Here is a 26526-nt window from a genome sequence, read left to right on the forward strand (position 1 = left end):
AAACCAAGTATTATTAATAAAATCAGATGTATTTTAGACTTTAGACTTAAAGTCTGTATTTTAGACTTAACTTTATTAAAAAATCAAATATTATTAATAAAATCAAAGGTGTTTTAAACGGGGATTTTCTTATTTCTGAAAAGTAAAACCCAACTTTATTAAAAAACCAAATAATATTACTAAAATCAGATGTATTTTAAACGTGTATGTTTTTTTTCTGAAAAATAACACCAAACTTTATTAAAAAATCAATTAATATTAATAAAATCAAATGTATTTTAAACTTGGATGTTTTTATTTATTAAAACTAAAACCCAACTTTATTAAAAAATCAAATATTATTATTAAAATCAGACGTATTTTAAACGTGGACGTTCTTATTTCTGAAAACTAAAACCCAACTTTATTAAAAAATCAAATATTGTTAAAAAATAAGATGGATTTTAAACGTGGATGTTGTTATTTCTGAAAACTAAAACCCAACTTTATTAAAAAAATGAAATATTATCAATAGAAATCAGATGTATTTTAAACGTAGATGTTCTTATTTCTAAAAACTAAAACCCAAAATTATTAAAAATCAAATATTATTAAAAAATCAGATGGATTTTAAACGTGGATGTTCTTATTTCTGAAAACTAAAACCTAAATTTATTTAAGAAAAAAATAAATATATATCAATAGAAATCAGATGTATTTTAAACGTGGATGTTCTTATTTCTGAAAACTAAAACCCAACTTTATTAGAAAATCAAGTATTATTAATAAAATCAGATGTATTTTAGACTTTAGACTTAAAGTCTGTATTTTAGACTTAACTTTATTAAAAAATCAAATATTATTAATAAAATCAAAGGTGTTTTAAACGTGGATGTTCTTATTTCTGAAAACTAAAATCCAACTTTATTAAAAAACCAACTATTATTACTAAAATCAGATGTATTTTAAACGTGGATGTTCTTATTTCTGAAAACTAAAACCTAACTTAATTAAAAAATCAAATTATTAATAAAATCAGATTTATTTTAGACGTGGATATTCTTATTTCTGAAAACTAAAACCCAAACTTTATAAAAAAAATCAAATATTATTAATTAAATCACATGTATTTTAAACGTGGGTGTTCTTATTTCTGAAAACTAAAACTCAATTTCATTATGTATTGAAATATTATTAATAAAATCAGATGTATTTTAAACGTAGATGTTCTTATTTCTGAAAACTAAAACCCAACATTATTAAAAATCAAATATTATTAAAAAATCAGATGGATTTTAAACGTGGATGTTGTTATTTCTGAAAACTAAAGCCCAACTTTATTAAAAAATGAAATATTATCAATAGAAATCAGATGTATTTTAAACTTGGATGTTCTTATTTCTGAAAACTAAAACCCAACTTTATTAGAAAATCAAGTATTATTAATAAAATCAGATGTATTTTAAACATGGACGTATTTATTTCTGAATACTAAAACTCAACTTTATTAAAAAACCAAGTATTATTAATAAAATCAGATGTATTTTAGACTTTAGACTTAAAGTCTGTATTTTAGACTTAACTTTATTAAAAATTAAATATTATTAATAAAATCAAAGGTGTTTTAAACGTGGATGTTCTTATTTCTGAAAACTAAAATCCAACTTTATTAAAAAACCAACTATTATTAATAAAATAAGATGTGTTTTAAACGTAGATGTTTTTATTTCTGCAAATTAAATCCAGAGTCTATTTTAAAAAAGCAATTATTATTAATTGAATTAGAGATACTCCAAACGTGGATGTCCTTATTTCTGAATACTAAAATCTAACTTTATTAGAAAAGAAAATAATTTAAATAAAATCTGATGTATTTTAAACTTGGACGCTCTTATTTCAGAAAACTAAGACCCAAATTTATTAAAAAATCAAAAATTGTTAATAAATCAGATGTATTTTAAACGTGGACGTTCTTATTTCTGAAAACTAAAACCCAAGTTAAAAAATCAAGCATTATTAATAAAATCAGATGTATTTTAGACGTGGATGTTCTTATTTCCGAAACCTAAGACCCAAACCTTATTAAAAAGAAATTTTCTAATAGTAAATTCAGACTAACATTTCTATATCATTCTCATTTTGAATTTGGAAAATATTAAATGTGATTTTTTTTATGTTTTAAGTATCTTTCGAGTCACTCGAAAACCTGTAAAAAAAAGTTGAAAAAAATACCATGTTAAAACATTAGTCGACATCCTCGCGTAATTTCCCCTGCTACGTTCGGTATTGTCGCCTTTGCATCATTGCTGCTACCTGCTTCACCATCAAGCTCCAATAGTGTAAACGTGGCACTCATTTTCTATGCTAATATTTGGTCAAATAATAGAGTATAAAAAATAAACTGTTTTCTCTGAATTCAATTCTCTTACTAATATGATCTACAATGAAAATCACTCCTTATATTGGATGTGGTTGCTATAGATTGCTTGCTATATCATGATAGCTATGCTAATCGAGTCACCATGTATGGAGAACCCTCTGTATCCATTGTTTCTTATTCGTCCAGAAAATGTGTGTTGCCTCAAAGTGGTTTGGTTGCTCTATAGAATCGAGTCGCTCAATATCTAGTTCCAAAATATAACGTGTTTGCTAGCTTTATACAGTATCCTCTGAAATCAGCACTAAGATTACTACTGTTAGCTTAGATTACGTACTAAATATATGCTTTGCTTTACTCCCCACTCCCCTAATATGCAAATATATCTCCCAGATTTGTTTCTAAACTATTATATTTTGATCATATTTTGTTTCTTTTCATTAGCATTAACCAAACTTGACTTCTTGCGTGAGTTCCAGCTAATTGACATGTACCCAAAAATCTTCAAAGGTCGCGATTAATCGTTAGTTCCGAGGTAAACATTTAGAGAATAATTAGAAACATCTTTAAATTTTTTAAAATATATTTTCTAGAAGTTTTCATGTCTTATAATCGAGGTCGTAACCTAGTAAAAAGCAAACCGCAGCCTTTAGTAACCGAAAGTTCAAAACGCATCTTGTAAACAAAACCTGTCTAGTGAAAGAAAGAATCTTAACTTAAAGGTGATTAAGGAATGATAACTATTATACAGATACATCTTAATAATCAAAGTTCATTGCTGCAACTAATTTTCGGTAATTTTGAAAAAGAGATTGGAACCCCTCAAAAATGGCGATGGGTCTTAATGAGAAGTGCACCGTTGGAGTCACCATCGTCAAAAACTTTTCACTGGAGGTTTTGAGACCTTCGTCTTAAAAAAAAAAGAAAACAGCTTTTCTGCACAGGCACTAGTGATATGTCTTTTTTCTTTTTTTTTTGTCGTTTTTTTTTGTCGTTTTTTTCGTTTTTTATAGCAGGCTAGCGCAAGACCATAGGCATGTTTAATGGCTTATTCAAGAGCTCTTGACCATATTTACGTGCTCTTTGTAAATTCTTCTTGATAACACCATCATAAAGTACTCAGAATGTCACTTTTTGGCACCGTTTCTTGAGTTGAAAGGATAAAAAGCCTAAAACGGACAGCATTTAATCTCCATGGTCGAAAAACATCAACTAGGGGGGGGGGTTAAAATCTCCGCTCTTGTATACTCCCCCTCTCAACAAAAAAGTCTTCGAAAAAATGTGCAAGTTAGTTATAAAAACCGTTTTTCAGCTATTTCGAAAAAGAGCTTGAATGCTGGTGTGTTTCTTTAATTTTTTAATTTCCCCAGCACTAGTGGGGAACTGAAACGTCGTAAAGACCGGTTTAAGGTCTCAAATGAGACCTTAAACCGGTCTCGCGTGAGTTTTAATGAGACCTTGAAAACTGAGCTTGCTTGTTTTTTTTTAGAGAGTTTAAATTGTGTGCTGAAAGCATAAATATCATGGCCGGCCGAAACATTTGAAAACCTTATAAATCAGTTTTTTATCTTCTGCAGAGTACTTAAGGACTTTATTGCTCCTAAGAGGACATCATGTATTTTTGCGTCGGTTTTTTTTTCAGTAAAGCGCTATTTATCAGAATTCTACAAATATAGGGTAGTATCATGAGTCAGTTTAGTTGAGCTAGTTTTGTAGATGTTGCATGAGCTACGAAACAGTAATTTGTGGTCATTGAAATTTCAACATCGCTCTTTACTTCCATCAGAAAAGTTTTGTTTTTTAAAGTTAATTAATTAAAAAGAAACTTTGTCCACAAAATAAGTTTTTCAAAGAAAAGTAAAGAACTCCATTAAACAAAAAAATTAGCAAAAATCAAATCAAATAATGTACCAAGCGTGAAACTACGACAAATCAGCATCGATAAATAAATGAAACCCAAAACGAACAGAAATTACAATAAATAACCGAGTCAAACTCAAAACGAGCAGAAATTAAAATAAGTTGGGCTCAAAACCCCCATGCCGTCCCAAGGCCAGAACATAATTTGCACTTTACTGAAAAAAGGCATAAATGTTTTTACTTTTATAACTTTATTAATCAAATAATATTAACATTTTAATTACTAAATATCAGTATATGTATATTAATCTGACAATGCACATTCATTTGTATTTTTTTCAGTAAAGTGCAAATTATGTTATGGCCTTGGGAACATATCCAAAATGGCTATCTTAGGATTTTGATTGGATGTGTTTGGGGAAATGGTGGGCGTGGAAGGGGTGTTAGTTGCCCTCCAATCACTTTCGACATTTAAAACGGGCACTAACTATTTCAATTTTCAATCGAATGAGCCCTTTTGAAGTTTCTACGACAACGCGTTCTATAAAAAACCGTATAGGCCCCCAGGGCATAACTTACAACCCTTGCCCTGAGGTTTGTGGGAGGGGGGGAGTTGTCATCCTGAAATACTTTAATTACCGAACTTTAAACTGCGCTTAATAAAACGACTATCTAAAAATTGTGACTGTACGTTTTTGGTGAAAAGGTCGGCGTGGAAGGGGTGTTAGTTGCCTTTTAATCCCTTTCGACTATTAAAAGGGCTCAAGCCACTCCAATTTCCAATCGAATGAGCCCTTTACGAAGTTTCTACGACAACTCCTTCGATACGTAGTGTCCTGGTCTAAAACCAAGAAAAAAATAATACACTGTGCCAACATCGTTCTTTACTTAAGCAGCGCTATTGCGCTGCCTATGATTATTACCAGAACTATCGCCATATCATCCTTGGTTCTTGCTTCACGAATATTACCCGAATAAAATAGATTAAGACTAGCCCATGTCCCATATTTTTTGCCCATAATTTTTTTTGAAGCCCCCCCCCCCCGGAAAGCAGGTTCCTATTTACGTATCAAATCTGTCCTCTTTCCATTTTCCGACCGTGTATTTTGTTTTAAACCACTGGAGAAGGACGTATTTTTGTAGAATCATGATTTTTCCACCACATTTGAAACTCGCAGCACCCCCCCCCCCCCAAGAAAAAGGCGTTAACTTATTGTCTATTGCCGCGCCAAGAAAATAGTAGCCAACGATTTCTAACTTCCATGGGTGGTCTTAAAATTTTAATTGATGGTGCTTAAAATGGTAATACTAATTTGACCAAGCTTTTAAGAAACACTTTTTTTCTTTCGTAACCTAAAATAAGAACTTGTAGATATAACTGACTGAAGTACTATTTAAAGAACGAATTAGTTAGTTCTCTTTAGTCTAAAAAAGGTACTAAATTTTGACTTGAACGTACAAGTATCAAACCTTTTAGATATGGTGTAATAAAATTGCCATTTTGGCGCTCGAAGCCATCTTGACTTGTCAAAAGTAACAATTATTTAATGTTTCCGGATAACAAATTCATCCGTAAATAGTTGTTGACTTTATTTTCTTTGTCGAGTGTACTATATTTGGTCATAGGCTATGGTCGACTGAATGTCTTTACGAGAAGCAGAGAAGTAATTGGCGGAAGATGTGAATAAATTTGTAATGCTTGGCCATAATCCATCGTATGAATTGCGTCATTAATGACATATATTTCTTTAGCTAAATCATCTTTTATAAGACCTACGCTTATTTGTGAATGTACGCTTATCTTTGGTAGTCCTTTTTTCGGACAATTTCTTTTGAAATGGATATATATTTTTTGAGGTTGAACTTTTTGTTTTTTGTAACTGGAAAGAAAATAGATTTTATTAAACAGATGGTACAAATAAATAGTTATCAATTTCTAATATTAAATAATGCTCATTTACTTTCATTTCGATACTTATTAATAATCCGGTAAACACACGAGAAAGACCGCATCGAAATCTCAAAGATGCTATATGAAAAACAGGTTGTCACTGCCTTGTGAGGTATTGCTCTCTCCGCGACAAAGATTTAAACTTTAGTCTTTTTGGGGGGTTGAAGGGGCGAAAAAAGGTACCTAGATTAGGTTAGTTTATGTATTTAATATATGCTATCCTTTACCCCCACCCCCTAATGTGCAAATATATAGCCAAATCTTGTTTATAGACTATTATATTTTCATCCTATTTTGTTTTATTTCATTATCATTAAAGAACTTTACTTCTCGCGTGTTTAGCGGATTCTTAATAAGTACCTTCATTTCTTCTTTCTAAAATGAAAGAGAACACAAATTTTAGAACGTAAAAAATACTGAGAACATCGAATAAAAAATTGCTGTCCCCTAGACTCATTTTAAGTCTATAGGCCTACATATATGAAAATCGTAATTTTCTAGGATTTTTCTTTTGATTGTTTCAAAATCGTGATATTTTTAAGGTTGTACCAGATACAAAAAGAATATGATAAAAGTTATGTTAGCTTTACCTCTCACAGGGCCTATCTGTCTTGGCTTTAATCTAATTAGCCATGGGTCTCAAGTCTTATAACTTGCACCAAGTTGATAATTCGAAAATCAACGGAAAATAAAAAATCAAAAGGTATTACATACATTTTGTCTATGGCTGTACTGCAATTTTTCAGTGTTGCCACGTTGAACTGTGAAAATAAATAAACGAAATTGATTAGTTAATTCGACAGCGCTTTTTGACCAAAAAATACAATTATTAACGATCTGTTAATTCGCAAAAAAAACTACACCTTCAACGGAAAGCTTCACCTTCGTAAGCTGTTTGAGTATGTTTAAGCTTATTTTTCTCTCGCTTTTCTATTTTTTAGTAGCCTTCCCTACTGTCAAAACCTGCATAACTTGCACATGTTGTTCTTTTTTCATTAAAATTTGAATTCCCGATTTCATCTAATTTAAAGATATATGTGGTTGTGTAAGTTTCCACTTAACCATTTGAAAGAATCAGGTACCATTTTCGCTGTCCTTGGCGTTTTAAATATTCTAATAATACTTTTCATATTAAATATTGAATATGACAGGTATTAAACTTGTCTTATTAATGGGAGGGGCAAATAGCCCTCTCCCCACGCCCATCATTCCCCCAAACACATCCAATTAAAATTTTGAGATAGCCATTTTATTCAACGTAGTTGATTTCCATATAGAAAATATGTTTTTGAGGAGGACACTCCCCTGCAACCCTCGGGGCAAGGGTTTTAAGGTATGCCCTGAGGACATATAAGAAAGATGTTGGCACAATGTCTTTTTTTTTCCTTTAGAGCAGGGCACTTCGTATCGACGAAGTTGTTGTAGAAACTTCAAACAGGGCTCATTCAGTTCGAAATTGGAATGGCTAGTGTCATTTTTATTAGTCGAAACTGATTGTAGGGCAAATAACACCAATTACACGCCCACCATTTGTCGAAACACTTCCAATCCAAATTTTGAGATAGTCATTTCGTTCTGCGTAGTTGATTTCCAGATAGAAAATATGTTTTTGAGGAGGACACTCCCCCACAGCCTTCAGGGCAAGGGTTGTTAGTTTTGCCCTGGGGGCATTTAAGGTTTATTATAGAAGTCTTTGTCGTAGAAATTTCAAAAAAGGTTCATTCGTTTGAAAATACAAATGGCTAGTGCCGTTTTTAATAGTCAAAAGTGATTGGAAGGCAACTAACCCCCTCCCCTCTCTCACGCCTACCTTTTCCCCAAAGACAGCCAATCAAAATTTTGAGATAGCCATTTTGTTCAATGTTGTGTTAAGTTATTTAAATTAGGTCTTTGAGGATGACAACCCTCTCACAGCCCTCAACACAACGATTGTCAGTTTTGCCCTTGGGGCATATAAGGTTTTTAGAGAACGCGTTGTCGTAGAAACTTAATAAAGGGCTCATTCGATTGGAATTTAATTGACTAGTGCCCTTTTTAATAGTCTAAAGTAATTGGAAGGCAGCTGACACCCCTTCCACACCCAACATTTCCCCAAACACATCCAATCAAGATTTTGAGATAGCTATTTTGTTCCACGCAGTTTAAAGTTCAGGAAGTTATACCTTTGAGCAGGACACTCCCCCCCCCCCACAATCTTCAGGGCAATGGTTATAAGTTATGCCCTGGGGGCATATAAGTTTTTATTGAAATCTTTGTCCTAGAAACTTGAAAAAGGGCTCATTCGATTGGAAATTCAAAGGTATAGTGCCATTTTAATAGTCGAATGTGATTTGAGGGTAACTAACCCCCCTCTTTCGCCCACCTTTTCCCCAAACACATCCAATAGAATTTTTTAGATAGCCATTTTGTTCATTGCTGTTGATTTCCAGATAGAAATTATTTTTTGAGGAGGAAACTCCCCCTACAGCCCTCAGGGCAAGGGTTGTAAGTCAGGCCGTGGGGGCATATAAGGTTTTTATAGAAAGCGTCGTCGTAAAAACTTCAAAAAGGGTTCACTCAATTGGAAATTGAAAAGGCTAGTGCCCTTTTTAATATGTCGAAAGGGATTGGAAGGCAACTAACACCCCTTCCACGCCCACCATTTCCCCAAACATATCCAATCAAAATTTTGAGATAGCCATTTTGTTCCACGGCGTTTAAAGTTCAGGAAATGTTACCTTTGAGCAGGACACTCCCCACCCCACGGTCTTCAGGGCAAGGGTTATAAGTTATGCCCTGGGGGCATATAAGGTTTTTATTGAAATCTTTGTCGTAGAAACTTGAAAAAGGGCTCATTCGATTAGAAATTCAAAGGGCTAATGCTCTTTTTAATAGTCGAAAATGATTTGAGGGCAAGTAACCCTCCTCTCACGCCCACCTTTTCCACAAACACATCCAAGCAAAATTTTTAGATAGCCATTTTATTCAATGTAGTTGAAAGTTTTGGAAATTAGGCCTTTACGAATGACAACCCATCCCCCCCCCCCCACAGCCCTGAGGGCAAGGGTTGTAAGTTATGCCCTGGGAGCTTGTAAGGTTTTCATAGAAAGCGATGTTGCAAAACATCAAAAAGGGCTCATTCAAGTGAAAATTGAAAAGACTAGTTCCCTTTTAATAGTCAAAAGTGATTGAAGGGTGACTATCCCCCCCCCCTCATCCCCACCACTTCCCCAAACACATCCAATCAAAATTTTGATATATCCATTTTGTTCAACGTAGTCGAAACTTCTGGAAATTAGGTCTTTTAGGATATTAACCCCCTCAGAGCCCTCAGTGCAAGGGTTGTAAGTTATGCCCTGGGGGCATATAAGGTTTATATAGAAATGTTGTAAAAATTTCAAAAAGGGCTCATTTGTTTTGAAATTGAAATTGCCCTTTTTAGTGAGTGGAGTCGAAAGTGAGTGGAGAGTAATTGACCCCCTCTCACGCCCACCTTTTCCGCAAACACATCCAATCAAAATTTTTAGATAGCCATTTTGATCAATGTAGTTGAAAGTTTCGGAAATTAGGTCTTTAAGGATTACACCCCCCCCCAGATCCCTCAGGGCAGGGGTTGTAAGTTATGCCCTGGGGGCATATATGGTTTTTGTTGAAGGCGTCTTTGAGAATGACAACCCCCGCAGCCCTCAGGGCAATGGTTGTAAGTTATGCCCTTGGGGCATATAAAATTTAAACTTCAAAAGGACTCATTCGATTGGAAATTGAAAGGGCTAATGCCATTTTTAATAGTTGAAAGTGATTGGAGAGTGACTATCGCCCCTCTCACGCCCACCATTTCCCCAAACACATCCAATCAAAATTTTGAGATAGCATTTTGTTTAACATAGTTGAAAGTTCTAAAAATTAGGTCTTAGAGGATGACAACCACCCTAACAGCCCTTAGGGTAAGGGTTGTAATTTATGCCCCGGGGGCATATAAGGTGTTTATAGAAAGTGTTCTCGTATAAGGTGTTTAGAAAGGTTCATACGATTGGAAATCGAAAGGCCTAGTGCCCTTTTTAATAGTCGAAAGTGATTGGAACGCTTGACATTTTTGTAGCAAAGATCGATGTGGGTATAATGTATTATTTTTGTTGTTGTTGTTCTTTAGACCAGGGCACCTCGTATCAAGGGAGTTGTCGTGGGAACTTCGAAAAGGGCTCATTCGATTGAAAATAGAAAGGGCTTATGCCCTTTTGAATAGTCGAAAGTGATTGGAGGGCAATTAATCCCCCTCCCATGCCCACACTCCCATTTGCCCCTTATGTTTAAAAACTAGATTTTGCCTTAAGATTAAATCGAAATGCACTGTGTTAAGGCTAATTCCCAATAAGGCACCTTAGCAGTATCCCAAGAACAACTGAGGGTATTATGTTCAGACTTTCGGGGCTACTTCTGCTCTGAAAATTTAACCAAGTCAAAATAGTGTAAGTGTATCCAAGCTATCAAAGAAAGTAAACAAATTTTTTTTGCGAACGGAATCAAGTTTTCCGTTTCAGGTCAACTAAAGGAGATATGAAACTAAATTAAACACTACTATTTGTGTCCAGATTTTAAAAGGGTCTATGTTTTTAAAAATTGCTGAAAATTTTTTTCCAGCATATAAATAGCAGGCCAAACTATAAAGTTTTAAAACAAGAAAAGATATAAAGCATTATTTTCTTTTTCCTTGAAAAGAATACGTCAATATAATACAAACAGAAATTAATTAAAAAAAATTTTTCCTAAAAATAAGTTTTTAAAATAAAAGTAAAGAACTAAATTAAACCAAAAATGATCAAAAATTAAATTAAATAATCCACCAAGCGTGAAACTACCACAAATCATCATCGATTAATAAATGAAACGCAAAACGAACAGAAATTACATTAAATAACCGAGTCAAACTCAAAAAGAGCAGAATTTAACATAAGTTGGGCCATATGCCTTCCCAAGGCCAGAACAAAATTTGCACTTCACTGAAAAAAATACAAACGAATGTGCATTGTCAGTTTAATATACATATACTGATATTTAGTAATCAAAGTATTAATATTATTGGATTTTTTAAAGTTATAAAGGTAAAAACATTTATATTTTTTTCAGTATAAGTACAAATTTTCTTCTTCTACTTTTTCTACTTTCTTCTTCTACGTCAATATAATACAAACAGAAATTAATTAAAAAAAATTTTTCCTCAAAATAAGTTTTTCAAAGAAAAGTAAAGAACTCCATTAAACAAAAAATGAGCAAAAATAAAATTAAATAATCTACCAAGCGTGAAACTACCATAAATCAGCATCGATAAATAAATGAAACCCAAAACGAACAGAAATTACAATAAATAACCGAGTCAAACTCAAAAAGAGCAGAAATTAACATAAGTTGGGCCATATGCCTTCCCAAGGCCAGAACAAAATTTGCACTTCACTGAAAAAAATACAAACGAATGTGCATTGTCAGTTTAATATACATATACTGATATTTAGTAATCAAAGTATTAATATTATTGGATTTTTTAAAGTTATAAAGGTAAAAACATTTATATTTTTTTCAGTATAAGTACAAATTTTCTTCTTCTACTTTTTTCTAATTTTCTACTTTTTTCTTCTCAGGTTTCGAAACATCCACCTGTTTTAGTGTTAAAATACAATTTCTTCTTCTGCCTTCACGGGCCACAACCCCTTTTTTACTATTAGTGTCTTGGAATTTATATGTAATAAAGTAATGTGTGTTTTATATAGTGTGTTGTGTTGTATAGTGTGTTGTGTTTTAATGTGTGTTGTGAATAAAGAATTTTTTTGAATGATATTGAAATGATTTCCAAAATCAAGATTGGGCACCAGTAATCTCCGACTCATTTAATTGGACTTTGTGCTCAATTATTTGAATCTAATTAGGCTATTCACCTCCGGTGTAACTGCATCTCAGCCCCTTCCTCTGATATCTGGATATAACCCTTGGCTATACACGTTAGTTTACTGTTTTTTTTGGACTAACACACTTTTTTTTAGTTATTTGTCATCAAGAGTCCGTTCATAATGATAATTTGAAAAAAGAACAAAGAAGAAAACTGTCGGATATATGCTTAGGCTATATCTGGGAATGGTGGGGGGGGGGGCAGAATGTATTTGGCTTAGTTTATAAAAAAAAGCCCAGGTGGGCGAAAAATTAGGAAAAAATAGCTTTTTTCAAACACAAATTTGTCTAAGTGGCCCGTGTTGGCTAATTTGTGCTAATATTTTTTTCGCTGTTTTGGCTGGTGAAGTCCAAAAAAGGCTGATGTCCGTGCTCTCCAATCTGCCAATTAGTTTTTAAGCGTATTTATTTAACTTAGTCCATCTGGGGAACAAATCTTCAAAGGTCAAATCTTTATAGAGACTTACAGCCATGGCATTCATCATGGAGAAGTGATGTTGTGGCTATTGATTGTGTAAAATAGGCGTGGTGTAGACATAAAGTTTAACAAGCGAGATTTTATTTATGAAAGTAGTGGGAATCGTCCTGTAAGAATGAAATAGGAAAAGGTTTTCTTTTTTGTCTTGAAAGTTTGCCAAAAAAGTAGAAAGGCCGAAATGAAATAATACAAAAAATAAACGCTTTAATTTAAAATGTATGAAAAGAATTATTTTTACCCTTGCCATCCAGAAAAATTGAAAATTTTGAAAACTAAAAGCGAAAATGTGGAACGCTTGTGAAATAATTTAAAACCATTGAAGAACAACTTTCTCTATCGTCACCATCCTATACTTCTATTTTCAGTCTAAAAAAGAATAAATTGAATATATATATATATATATATATATATATATATATATATATATATATATATATATATATATATATATATATATATATATATATATATATATATATATATATATATATATATATATATATATATATATATATATATATATATATATATATATATATATATATATATATATATATATATATATATATACTTTGTGAGGGTAGTCTCTAGATTTTTTTTTCTGCAGTAATGATCTAATGGTCTGCTTTAAAAGGAAGCAGAGAGAGAGAAAAAAAAAAAATGCAAATACTAATCTTGTAATACAACCATATCTTGCTTAAAAACAGAAGAGAAGTATTCTTCACATTTTTCATACTTCAATTTTTACGTACATAAGATATTTGGAAAACACCAATAATTTCCAAATAATAGGTTATAAGACCCAACTGTGAAAGCACTACTTCTTGGAAAGTTCTCTAGGGAATAAGGCAAGACATTCCTGGCACGGTTTGAAAATTGTACTCGGGGAAATTGTTCAAATTGTGGAGTTTCAGACAACATATGTATTCCAGTCCTAAATAGATAAAAATGGAATTGGAATTGGTTTTAAGATACTCTTCCGAAAAAGTTGTCCGCTCCAGGGAAATAACACAGTAATTAGATTAGCTGGCCTTTGAGACTAGATTTATGTCAACTGTCCTGGCATAAAGTGGAAAATTTTATCTCTAATTCTGAATATTCCTTCGAAGTTTTTTCGCAAGTGTCCGGCGCCTCCAAAAATCTTTTAGAAAACACGCTCAAGTTCAGATGTTTCGACCTAAAGGGCTGGGCACACGTAGCTGATTTCGGGAACTAATTTCCAAATCAGCGCCGATTTTAAAAGAAATTGGCGTCGATTTGAGCTTGAAAAATTTTTCTAGTTTTCGGTGCCGATTTACGAAATCAGCCCTGATTTTCGTCAGGATGATCACAAAAAATAGGGATACAAATAAAAAGTCAGCCAGAGATGTCTTTGGCGGAATACCCCGCTACTGAGCTGAGAGCTAAGCTGATATCAATCATGCAACTATTAATAAATTAAAGTTGACTATTTGTGTCCATGATTTTTTGTTTTGAAAATCTCGCGCAATAAATTTTTCTGTCAGCCAGTATTTCTTACTACTATCATTTGGTCACTGATGCTGAAATCGGTTCCCGAAATCAGCTACGTGTGCCCAGCCCTTAAGAGAAAATATTTTAAGACGATTAAAATTTAGTATTTAAGTACAAGTGCTAAATTGAGAGAGGAATTTGGGACAATATTTGGGGGCGCCCACCCGCCCAGAGTCTCGGGCAAGTGACCCAAATTTTTTAAAAATTCGTGAAAAATTTTAAATTTTATTCAGAATGAGGGGCTAAGCTTAGGCGACGAATAGGTGCTATTTGAAAGATAAAGATGGTTTTAAACGATTGTTTGCCTGTTATTTCAAGCAAATTTATGGTCCTATGTCAATTCTAAATTCTTGGTCAACCTTCTTAAGACCATATGCGGGCGTGCCTTGTTTGCCTCTCATTACAGGCAATCTAACGGTTCTATGTCAATTTTAAATTCTTGGTCAGCATGTCTGAGACACTAGGCAGGCATGCCTTTCCAAAAACTAACAAACAAGTATGTGTCCAATAAGAGAGTCATGCATGCTCCTGCCATTTACCCTTGCCCCAGCCATTTAAACATTGCCTCTCAAATACTTGGACTATCTGTCTTGGCTTTTCTCTGTCTACAATTAGCCATGTCTTGATGCAACCTATGCAACCTACTGCAAAATACTTGATAACTATAATTCAACTGAACTTTTAGAATATTTGCTTCTAGGAAAAGAAAAAAGTTATTTTTCAAAGAATTTCTATTTCAGTCTTTCTGAAGATTTTCTATAAATGCTGACTATGGGTTTTATACTTCTTATAAGAATAGGTCCAAACAGGCCCCAACCCCCGGGAGGGGGGGGGGAGTAAAAAAACTAAGTTTTTAGGCCATTTTTTTCAATTGACCAAATGGAGGCATTTGGATTGCCTATTGACCTTTTATTAACCTTTGGCGCAAGTATGTCCTATCCAAAGCCTAAGATTTTGCCACTAAATTTTCTATTATCGCAGTATTTATTCCTGTGTGATATTAGAAGCGTATGATTTGAAACTTACACACGTCGATAAAGACTCAGAAAAGAAAGAACAAAAAAGAATCGCATCTGCCAACGGATATAATCACATGGAACAAGAAAAGTTTTCATTGGAACCCGTCATGTTTTTTTTTCTGTCAAGTTTATGGTAGGGTACACTTTGTTTATTTATTTAGAATCCTAATAGGACATGGATAGATTGTATCTATTTCATTAATGTGTTTCTGGCAGATTTGCCAGAATTGTGAAGAATTCAATTATTTTTTCAGAAGACATTTTTGATTAACCACGGTGATGAGTTGACGTCTTTGCTAAATACAATCCTGTCACTGTTGTAGTTGTAGGATTCATCTGCCATGCTAAGCAGTTCTTCTTTCTTTAAGGATTCGATCACGCTGATCTCGCTTGTTTAATTTTTCTGTAAGCAGAAGAAGACATGTCGGTTCATTTCCAGTCTACCTCGCGTTTATCTTAGGGCCGAAACACGCTTGTGTTTTTTTTTGACCGAGCGTTTTTTTTTTTACCGCCAAATGTGTAGCCTAAGTTGTAGAACTATCCTGTCCGCCTCTAAGAAATGCTCAATAAACAAAAAAGAGAGAAAAAAAAGACAATCTCATTTCTGGCCTTAGTCTGCATCTTTCTAAGTTGGGTATGTAGACTCGAGTTCTATTTCAGGGGCGAAGCCCAGTTTATTCAAACTGCAAAAAACTGGCAATTTACAAAGGATAGTTTGGGGAATCATGGTGGTAATAAGAGAAAACTGTGAGCTTTCCTGGCGAGGGAGGCTGCTCTAAGGCACATGTTTTTTGTCTTTGAGTGATGCTGGAACATCGTTGACTGTCTAATGGTGGCGCCATGGATGTATGTGACGGCATCCATGTGGGCAGTTACACTGCTTAAGAATGATTCGAGGAGGGCAGTGAACAAGTGTGAAAAGATTTTGAAAAAGCTTTGCTGTGGAATTTGCAATCGCTCATAATCCTGTTAATTACGTTTTTGGAATTGTTCTCAGATAAAAACCTTTTTAATCTTAGGATTTTTGTTTGCTTGGGAATTAACGTTTATGTTTCGATTAATTTATCTCGTATAGGGCCTACTTATAAAAGGTCTCAACGCTCAAAGAATGTTTGGATTCAGTTAAATTTATTCACAAATGTATACTTTTTGTTGTGATTTTTCGCTCAGTATTGTTTCGTCTGTAGGATGCTTTTGATCAACAAGTGTGATATAGTTATAGTAATTTTTATAGTTATAGTAATCTATAGTAACCATAATCTTGAAAGCAAACCAATAAAATTTCAAATGGGAAACGCGGGGTGTAACTTAGATACGGAAATGATTAGGATTAATTTTTTAGTCTTGAAGACGGCTTTAGAGTTACAGTATCCACGCTTTAGTGTAGAGTTTATCACTGTTTAGTGAACTTCAGAATAGATTAAGAAAACAGCCATCATCGGTTTTGTGTTCACTTATTGACAATCTTAATGAACACCGGTTTTAGGTATAACAATTAGTTAATTGCTACTTAGATATGGTAAAAATCTCATCCTTATTGATTGCGTTGTTTTAATCTTTAAATTATATTAAAGATCATTACAATAATTGAGATAGTTCAAGTTGTATCAGGCAAGAACTAAATTGGAAAGTATATGAGAGGGGAATAGGAGGGTATATTCTGATCAGGAACGTACGCACGGGGGAGGGGGCTCCGTCAATACTCGAACTGACGAATACTTCCCAATTCTTCCGCATTTTGCTGCATTCATATTATTGCTAGATTTTAGCCTCTTTTTAAGATTACCCCTCCCCCCTGAAATTTAGTCCTGGTTACCTTCCTGGTCCCGATATCGTAATTAGTCGTTCAATATTGTACGCTTTAACAATCATAGCTGAATAGCATAAGTTATGGGGCAGATGAAACAAGGTGAGAGTTTCTGTCAAAACTTCCTTGCATGGGAAGTAGCTCTCAGCTCGAAGAGTAAGAACTTCTTAAGTTTTCAAACCTTTTAAGGAGGTTACACTATTATTTTGTAAACTTGTAAATAAAGTTGTATAGTGTTAAGTTTAATTCAGAAAAAGCTACTTTTGGAAATGTGACCATCAAGTTACCACTCAGTATAGCTAAAATAATGTTGCTTTAGGACCGATGGGACTGTGTTTCATCTGGAATATACGTAGGCATGGTTCAGGGTTCCAGTCCCAAATTGTTGCGAATGTTTCACTTTCCTCTAAATTTTCCTATTATAATCCTTCAATAAAATGTATTTCTCCTGCTTGACTTCTCTCCAAAATAAATTCACATATGTTTCGTGTAAGGACCTTTCCACAAATTAGAAGTCGCAATTAAAATTGACAATGACCATCCAGAAGAAATAGCAGATGATGAAGTTATTTCAAAAGTTAACATGAAAAACTGGATTCTACAATTCTGTAAACATCTGAAAGTAAAATAATCTTACAAAAACGAATATTCCCCTCGATTTTTGCGAATTTTCAGCGGAATGTTTGATTTTACGTTCTGACGTTCTACCCTGCCTCTCAGACACGCTGGTTTAAACTCAGAATTTGTAATATAGGCCCTGGTTTGGATTCGTAGAAATAGGCGATGTGACTTTTGGACTAGATTTGATTCTTTGTGACACCAAAGGATTTCGGTGATTGATAGTGATTATTTAAAAAAAAAATTGCTTCTATCGATTGCTGCATTATTCTGTGATATCATATAAGACAAAATCGGGTTCCAATTCCAACGCCCACTAGTAAGAAAAAGGGAGTACTCGCCATCTCTATAAATTCCATACAGATTATCTTTAGTTTTCGGCCTCAGTAGATGACAATATTTTTTTTTTATTTGGTCGGTTTTGAATGAGTTGTGTGAATTAAAGAACAAGAGGGTTAAGTTTCCAATAGTAAAATTTTCAAAAGAAATGAAAACATGAAAATATCAGATTTTCTTTAAAAAAAGAGAAAATATTTATTAGGATCTTCGTCTTTTTTTTGCAAACGCGGTATAATTACACCATTAAAGTTTGGCAATGACAAAAATTCCGTCCTGGACCTTGTAAATTCCCGGGTGAGGAACCAGGAGAAGGAATTTAACTTTGGGAGGTATCCAAAAGCAATTCGAAACCGCTGTCTCGGACCGTCTATTCGAAGCCAAATTTTGGCTCGAACTTCACATCAAAGGTCCAACGATTTATTATCTGTAGACATTTTAGAATTTGTAGCAATGAGATTGAATATATGCGGCATGTCAACGGAAAAAAATCAATTAGAAGATGTTGTTGATTAAATTTAAAAGTGGTCGATCTCAAAGAATTTGTAATTGGTTAAATTTGCTGTGTCACCTGTTGACTTTGAGTTTTCGCTATAGTTTTCTTTTTTGGAGAAGCTTGGTATGGATAATAATGTTTTTATGATGAGGCTTGTGACCTCTTCACAGTTAAACCCTTTGATTCCACCTGCTCACAGTCCAAAATGCTAATCAAGTTAACTCTAGAAAATTACTAGAACGAACGATGGGCTGTCCACTCTGCCTGATGGGCCACCTGGTGTAGTTTTTGGAGTACCAATTGCCACGTAACTCTGCTCCTCCACGCTATACATGGCAAACTTCCACCATGTATTGCACGTGCCACACATGGCTGGTCAGCGTGATTTTTGAAAGTGAACGATCCTTCGAAACGAGTAGCATTACGAGTAAGAGGTGACAGGGCAAAATTACAGGGTAATTACAAATTGCAGCAAAATTACAGGCAGGGCAATTACAGGGCGAGAAAAATTACAGTGCAACGACAAATAGAGGTAATTCACGTACTGTCAGTGAAAATGAGAAAAATACAAATATATTCGTAGGCCTCCGCTCAGTGGTCCTTAGTAAACAAAAACAAAAAAAATTATAAAAGTTCCCGAATCAAAATAAAAATACCAACTTCACAAGCAAAGAATAAAAGAGAAAAGTCACCTTCTCAGTGAACAGTAAAAAGGGCGACTGAATAATAAACCCTGATGTTGAATAGAAGACCAATTTTCATTTGAGGCTGTATTTTGTACCAAAGTATAATCATCTACTGAACAAGTAGGCCTACAGTCAAAACCACAGTTCATATAATTATCCAGTAAGCTTATCGCAGATCATTTCTGGTCTTCGTTCTCGATACGAACAAAAAGCTCCTCCCACTTCTTCGTGCAGTTATTAATAGCGGGTTTCCACTTGTTTCCGATTGTTTCGCGTAAAGTGCTTTATTCGTAATAGCGGGTTTCCACTTGTTTCCGATTGTTTCGCGTCTGACTTGTCTACCCGTGAAAAGATCTTATGCCGCTTATGTTTCTACGTTCTCTGGAGCACTTGCACCCCGGTCCGGGTTTTTATAATGGGTGAGATAGGGAATGATCATACTGGATAATTATATGAACTGTGGTCAAAACTCTCCAAAAGTGACCCCGCGTACCTCAGTGCCTCTAGAGGGTAAATGTTGTACTACTTAGTCGCTCCGAGCCAATAAATTAAATTTAATACAGCTTTTACGGAACAAGTATAATCCCCTACGGAACTTGTGATTTATTCGCCAGGTTCGCATAGGTATGGAATCGTTTCCGGAGACGCGGACAAAGGGTCACTTTTTTGTGTGGAGAGGATAGGTTTTGTCAGTACTTGTTCAGTATGTGTTTATACTTTGATTTTGTACATATGGGTTTCCCCAGTTTAGGCGTACTGGGAAAATGATTAGAACCTTTTCGATTCTGATTTTTCGAATTTTTAAATGATTATGCTTTGCAGTCTGGCATAAATAAAATAGAAATGAAACAATGAATGAAACAAAAACAAAAAAAATGATAAAAGTTCCCGAATCAAAATAAAAATACCAACTTCACAAGCAAAGAATAAAAGAGAAAAGTCACCTTCTCAGTGAACAGTAAAAAGGGCGACTGAACAATAAACCCTAATGTTGAATAGAAGACCAATTTTCATTTGAGGCTGTATTTTGTACCATAGTATAATCATCTACTGAACAAGTACAGTCAAAACTCTCCAAAAGTGTACCTCAGCGCCTCTAGAGGGTAAATGTTGTACTACTTAATCGCTCCGAGCCAATAAATTAAATTTAATACAGCTTTTACGGAACAAGTATAATCACCAGCGGAACTTGTGATTTATTCGCCAGGTTCACATAGGTATGGAATCGTCTCCAGAGACACGGACAAAGGGTCACTTTTTTGTGTGGAGAGGATAGGTTGTAGTACTTGTCCAGTATGTGTTTATACTTTGATTTTGTACATACGGGTTTCCCCAGTTTAGGCGTACTGGGAAAATGATTAGAACCTTGTCGATTCTGATTTTTCGAATTTTTAAATGATTATGCTTTGCAGTCTGGTATAAATAAAATAGAAATGAAACAATGAATGAAACAAAAACAAAAAAATGATAAAAGTTCCCGAATCAAAATAAAAATACTCCGAGCCAATAAATTAAATTTAATACAGCTTTTACGGAACAAGTATAATCACCTACGGAACTTGTGATTTATTCGCCAGGTTCGCATAGGTATGGAATCGTCTCCGGAGACGCGGACAAAGGGTCACTTTTTTGTGTGGAGAGGATAGGTTTTAGTACTTGTCCAGTATGTGTTTATACTTTGATTTTGTACATACGGGTTTCCCCAGTTTAGGCGTACTGGGAAAATGATTAGAACCTTGTCGATTCTGATTTTTCGAATTTTTAAATGATTATGCTTTGCAGTCTGGTATAAATAAAATAGAAATGAAACAATGAATGAAACAAAAACAAAAAAATGATAAAAGTTCCCGAATCAAAATAAAAATACTCCGAGCCAATAAATTAAATTTAATACAGCTTTTACGGAACAAGTATAATCACCTACGGAACTTGTGATTTATTCGCCAGGTTCGCATAGGTATGGAATCGTCTCCGGAGACGCGGACAAAGGGTCACTTTTTTGTGTGGAGAGGATAGGTTGTAGTACTTGTCCAGTATGTGTTTATACTTTGATTTTGTACATACGGGTTTCCCCAGTTTAGGCGTACTGGGAAAATGATTAGAACCTTGTCGATTCTGATTTTTCGAATTTTTAAATGATTATGCTTTGCAGTCTGGTATAAATAAAATAGAAATGAAACAATGAATGAAACAAAAACAAAAAAATGATAAAAGTTCCCGAATCAAAATAAAAATACTCCGAGCCAATAAATTAAATTTAATACAGCTTTTACGGAACAAGTATAATCACCTACGGAACTTGTGATTTACTCGCCAGGTTCGCATAGGTATGGAATCGTCTCCGGAGACGCGGACAAAGGGTCACTTTTTTGTGTGGAGAGGATAGGTTGTAGTACTTGTCCAGTATGTGTTTATACTTTGATTTTGTACATACGGGTTTCCCCAGTTTAGGCGTACTGGGAAAATGATTAGAACCTCGTCGATTCTGATTTTTCGAATTTTTAAATGATTATGCTTTGCAGTCTTGTATAAATAAAATAGAAATGAAATAGGAGTATACATTGCTTTGTCTTGACTGTTTCATGGAATTGTGGATATTTGATTATTCGATGGCTATTCAAGTAGCATACCGGATCCTAAAATGTACAATTCGTTATTCTAGAGGTTCATTAATAACTATGTGGCTGACCTCCCAAATTTATGCCTCCATTAAACAGTCATAGAAAAAAAAAAACTGCCACAGAAGATAGTGTACGTAATTTGACCTATCGTCTTGCATCAATAACCTTGCTGAAAACATATTCTACACTTTTTTTTTTTTGCTTTTGTAATGATATTGTGAAGAAAGTATTTTAAGTACATTTAAGTATGGGGTAAATCAAATTGCTGTTCTGATAAAATTATTATTGAGTTGGCTATTTTTTTTATTAACCTTCATGTTTAAGTAATTTCTTTAAAAACCGACAAAGCTAAGGGTTAATCTAATGTTTTAACCACACAAAAATAGCCGGGTAACACGCTAGAAAGACCGCATATAGAATCTCAAAGATGCTATTCAAAAACAGGTTTTTGCTGGCTAGTGAGGTGTTGCTCACTCCGTGACGAAGGTTTAAACTTTAGTTTTTAGGGGTTAAAGGTCCAGAAAAGGTACCTAGGTCATGTTAGGTTATGTATTTAATATATGCTATGCTTTGACACCTCCCCCCTAATGTGCAAATATATAGCCGAAATTTGTTTTTAAACTCTAATATTTTTATCATACTTGGTTTTATTTCATTAGCATTAACCAAACTTCTCTTACCGCGTGTTGCCCGTCTACTAAAGAAGTACCTGAAAAAAAAAACAACATTAAAAGTGCATCTAATATAATTGGTGGCCGAACAACTTATATACCCTCTGCTTTTGAAGTTGCTCACTTGATAATGCCCAAAGTTTAAGGATGACGAACTCTTTTCTTTTATCCTTTCAGCTTTGTGTAGTTGATCGGTTACACGCGTGTTTAGCAGTACCTTTATCGCTTGGATTTACATAAATTCTAGTCACACTGTCAATCAAATATGTTTCTCCTGGAGCAACTTAGGAGCAAAAGGTTGATGGCTACATCGGAGACTAACACGGTTTTGATGATGATCCTTTGTAAGATTGTAGCGATAAGACTGATCTGCTTTAATCTACCAAATGTTTGGATGCTTCATTGAATTTTAAACATGTCTCTTAGACTACATGTTTCATTTAATGGGTTACCCGTTTTCCGCCTGCAGGTGTACATCTCGGAGCGGCGGTTTTCCTCTCACAAAACACCCGTTGCCACGCTCGTTCCACCTCCGCCACCCTTGATACGCACCACACAGCATACACGATCTTGAACATACCTCTCATTTTCTGAATGTACCTCCCTATCAACCTCTCATTTTCTTATAGCGTGCGCAAGGTATTTTTAGGCCTACAACTGTCGTATATTAAATACAGGTGCTTGCGTGTTATTGTAACCTCACCAAAGAAGTGAAATTAGGTTAATACTACTACTACTACCGACAACTCACCGTTCACCAAGCCGCATGAGACCAAGACGGCTACGCACGCTCCCCCTCCATCCCAATCTATTCAAAGCCTCCCTTTTTTTGCCCTCCCAGGAAGTTCCTATTTCGTTTAAATCTTTCTTTATGACGTCCTCTTACTCAAGACGAGGACGTCTTGCTTTCCCTTTAGCCCTAGACGGTGTGCCGAAAAGAACAATCTTCGGCAATCTGTTATTCTTCATCCGCACAACGTGCCCTAGCCATCTCAATCTTTCTTTCAATATAGCCCTAGAAAGTGGGATTGAATCACATTTTTCGTACAGTCTACTGTTTGAAATAAGGTCAGTCAGCTGGGTACCCAGAACAATGCGTAGGCAATTTCTCTGGAAAACATCTAGCAAATCTTCATCCGCTTTTCGGAGCGCCCATGCTTCAGAGCCATATTTGACCCCTGTCATCACTGTAGTTTCCCTAATGAAATATACGAAAATATGATGAAAGTATAATAATTTGGTAAAAGGATTATGGAAAATTCAACAGAGAACTATGGAAAACAGGCGACCCATAACGCATTATATTAAATACCTAACCACCTCTATATATTAAAATATACTTGCAAAGTAGTTTATCTCGCTCAAACTAAGCTGATTATCTCCTATTGGACACAGAAAATCAGTTTCGTTGCAGATCAAGAACAAAGTGTGGTCGCTATAACATGTAGGTACCTAAATTAAAAAAACTACTTTTTTTTAAGTAAGGAGTAACATTAAAACTCAAAATGAACAGAAATTATTCCGTACATGAAGGAATTGTCTCCCCTCATCAATACCTTGCTCTTGCCGCTAAAGCTTTTAGCACTTTTAAACAAGCTTCCTATTCCAGTTAAACGGCCCATATGTTTCAAGAACCGCTTAAAAAATTGGGACAAAGAGTTAAACTCTAGTGCAAAGAGCAAGGAATTGAGGAGGGGGCAATCTCTTCATATACGGAATAATTTCTGTTCGCTTTGAGCTTTAATGTTGCTTCTTACTTTTTTTTTTTTATTTTATTTTCTTATTTCTGATCGTTTTTCAAATAATGCCATGGAGCATGTCTAATATATCATTTTGATTTTTGTTGTTATGTTCGTAATTACGCTTCTTCAAGTCCTTGTTCACATTCAATACGATTTTTTTAATCTATTCTAATTGAAATGGTATTTATTTTAATAAGGAATCATTTTGAACAAATTTGTGATTTGTTTCAGGTGACCGAATAATTCAAGTGAACGGCGATTCAGTGGTGGATAGGAGTTATGCTCAAGTAGTTCAAATGATACAGACAAGTGGTCCAAATTTGAAGTTGGTTGTTGTTCCCAAAGAAGAAGATATAATACAATTGGTAATCTACCCATTTTTTCAAGTGATGCGGGCTTCTGATAATTCTCACACTAAAAGCATCTCTATGCGTTGCTTGATATCTCTTGTTACCGGAAAATTCAAGTATATCAACCTTCTCAGGCACGATCGCCCGTTTTTTTCTGAAGGGGCGGGACAACAGTATTTTTTTCATAAGTTGAATAAGAAATGCCAAAAAAAATCAGGAAAATTTGTAAGTTTTAGGGGGATCAAACCCAAAGGCCTCTCCTCCTTTATACTTCCTTGACCCCCCCCCCCCCTATTATCCAATAAGCAGGAGCCTTGGGAATACTCAGAAACTGCCTTAGAATTACTCTTTAGCAGGAAGGCCGATATGGGTATTTTTGAGGTCAGGAAGGGTGCCAGTTCACGGAGTTTTTGTTGGGGGGGGGGCAAGGATTTTTTTAATGGAAATACAAAGGAGGTTATACAAACAACAGCCGGTCACACATGGAGTTCAGTGCTTGGTTGACGCTAAGACTTCAGTTCTAGAGTCTAAGACTCTAACTAGACTTTGAGATTGTACCAATTAGGAAGCTAATTTTTGTCAATATATTCATCACCTATGTTACAAAGTCGTGTTTACATAAATATTTGACAAAACTTTCGTGTCTATGCAATTATCATAATTATTATTGTGGATGGCCGAGAATAAGGCGACAAGGTCCATTGCTGTTCCCCCCCCCCCAAAAAAAAATTATTGATAACTGCTGGACTATTGATGCCCCTTGGTCGTGGTATTTTGAGATAGGGCGTGTGTATCTCTTGTTTCTCCATGGAGTCTTCCTTCGTAGTGTCAAGGTTTCCACCATTATTTTCCCCCATTCCGAAAGCCCCACTCGCCAGAATCATACCGGGTTGGGCAGGCGCAGATTATCCCTTAAAATAAAAGGGAGAGTCACCCACCACTCGCCAGCCATAAGCGGAAAGGGGCACTTGATCCTCAGAACTGGTACTAGTATACAGTGCTGGTACTTGGAACTTCTTTCTCCCAATCCGGACTGCACCTCAAAGAGTTTTTCCTCGCGCCACGATGGGTGCTTCATATGTCCAGGGGTGCCTTTCAGGCATTATTTTGGTAGTCATTATTGGGTTCAGTCTGTCCAATTTTGGTAATGTTCCGCAAAATCTCCTGCGCAATAATCAGACACTGTGCTGGACGGTCAGTGGCTGGACGGTGACTGAAATTAATAGAGGTTGTGTCCAGAGCCGTTCCTAGCGCCAGTGGCACCCGTGGAAAAATTAATTACAGCGTCCCCTCCTGACTCAAATATAAGCAAAAAAGCCAAACAAAGGGGAAAAATTGGTAATTAAGTGTTATAGCGACCACACTCAAGAATTGAAATTAGGTTAGTCATAATGAAATATAAAAAACTGTGATAAAATTATAATACTTTAGTAACAAAACTATGGGAACTACAACAGAGAATTAGGGAAAGCAGGTCGCTTAGAATCCATTATATCAAATATCGGTACTTTCCCATTATATGGGCACTTCTAAAAAGTCAAGTTTGGTTAATGCTAATGAAATAAAATAAAATAGGATGTATATATAATAGTTTATAAACAAATTTGGGCCATATATTTGCACATTAGGGGGGGGGGGTATAGCATTGCATATATTAAATACGTAACCTAACCTAGGTACCTTTTTCTCCCCCTAACCCCCAAAAAACAACAGTTTAAATATTGTAGGTTCAATGAGAAACTACGCTCTTCGATCAATTTAGATAACAATTACCCGCTTTAGGAGTCTCCATCACTGAATTCATTCGACTTTCTATAGCCGAAGTGCCCATATAATGGGAAAGTACCTAAATACCTAACTTAACCACCTCTATGTAACTAAATAATACCTACATATTACTTTACCTCGCAGAGGCTAACCTGATTATCTCCGAGTGGACACAGAAAACAGGTTTCATTACAGATGAAGAGCAAAGTGTGGTCGCTATAAAACGTAAGTACCAAAAATTTGATTAGAGTGGGCAACCCCTAGCCACGCCCTTCCCCCAGCTGCGGCGCCCGGGGAAGCTTACCGGTTGCTCCCTCTTCTTTGAATGGCTCTGGTCGTG

At 34.9% G+C, this 26526-nt stretch overlaps 1 protein-coding gene across 7 annotated transcripts in view; it reads left to right on the plus strand.

Annotated features, from left to right (window-relative positions):
* The window catches only part of LOC148949809 (rho GTPase-activating protein 21-like), a 280475-nt gene that overhangs the window by 126566 nt on the left and 127383 nt on the right, over window positions 1–26526 (plus strand). For all 7 annotated transcript variants that reach the window (XM_089093760.1, XM_089093758.1, XM_089093761.1 and 4 more), the window contains one exon: window positions 24301–24434. In XM_089093760.1, coding sequence (XP_088949886.1) covers window positions 24301–24434 — 134 coding nt within the window. The remainder of the gene's footprint in view (window positions 1–24300; window positions 24435–26526) is intronic.

This window comes from Artemia sp. Qi Xiang Cuo, chromosome 8 (genome assembly GCF_049724085.1).
Source record: "Artemia sp. Qi Xiang Cuo chromosome 8, ASM4972408v1, whole genome shotgun sequence".
NCBI classification, from domain to species: domain Eukaryota; kingdom Metazoa; phylum Arthropoda; class Branchiopoda; order Anostraca; family Artemiidae; genus Artemia; species Artemia sp. Qi Xiang Cuo.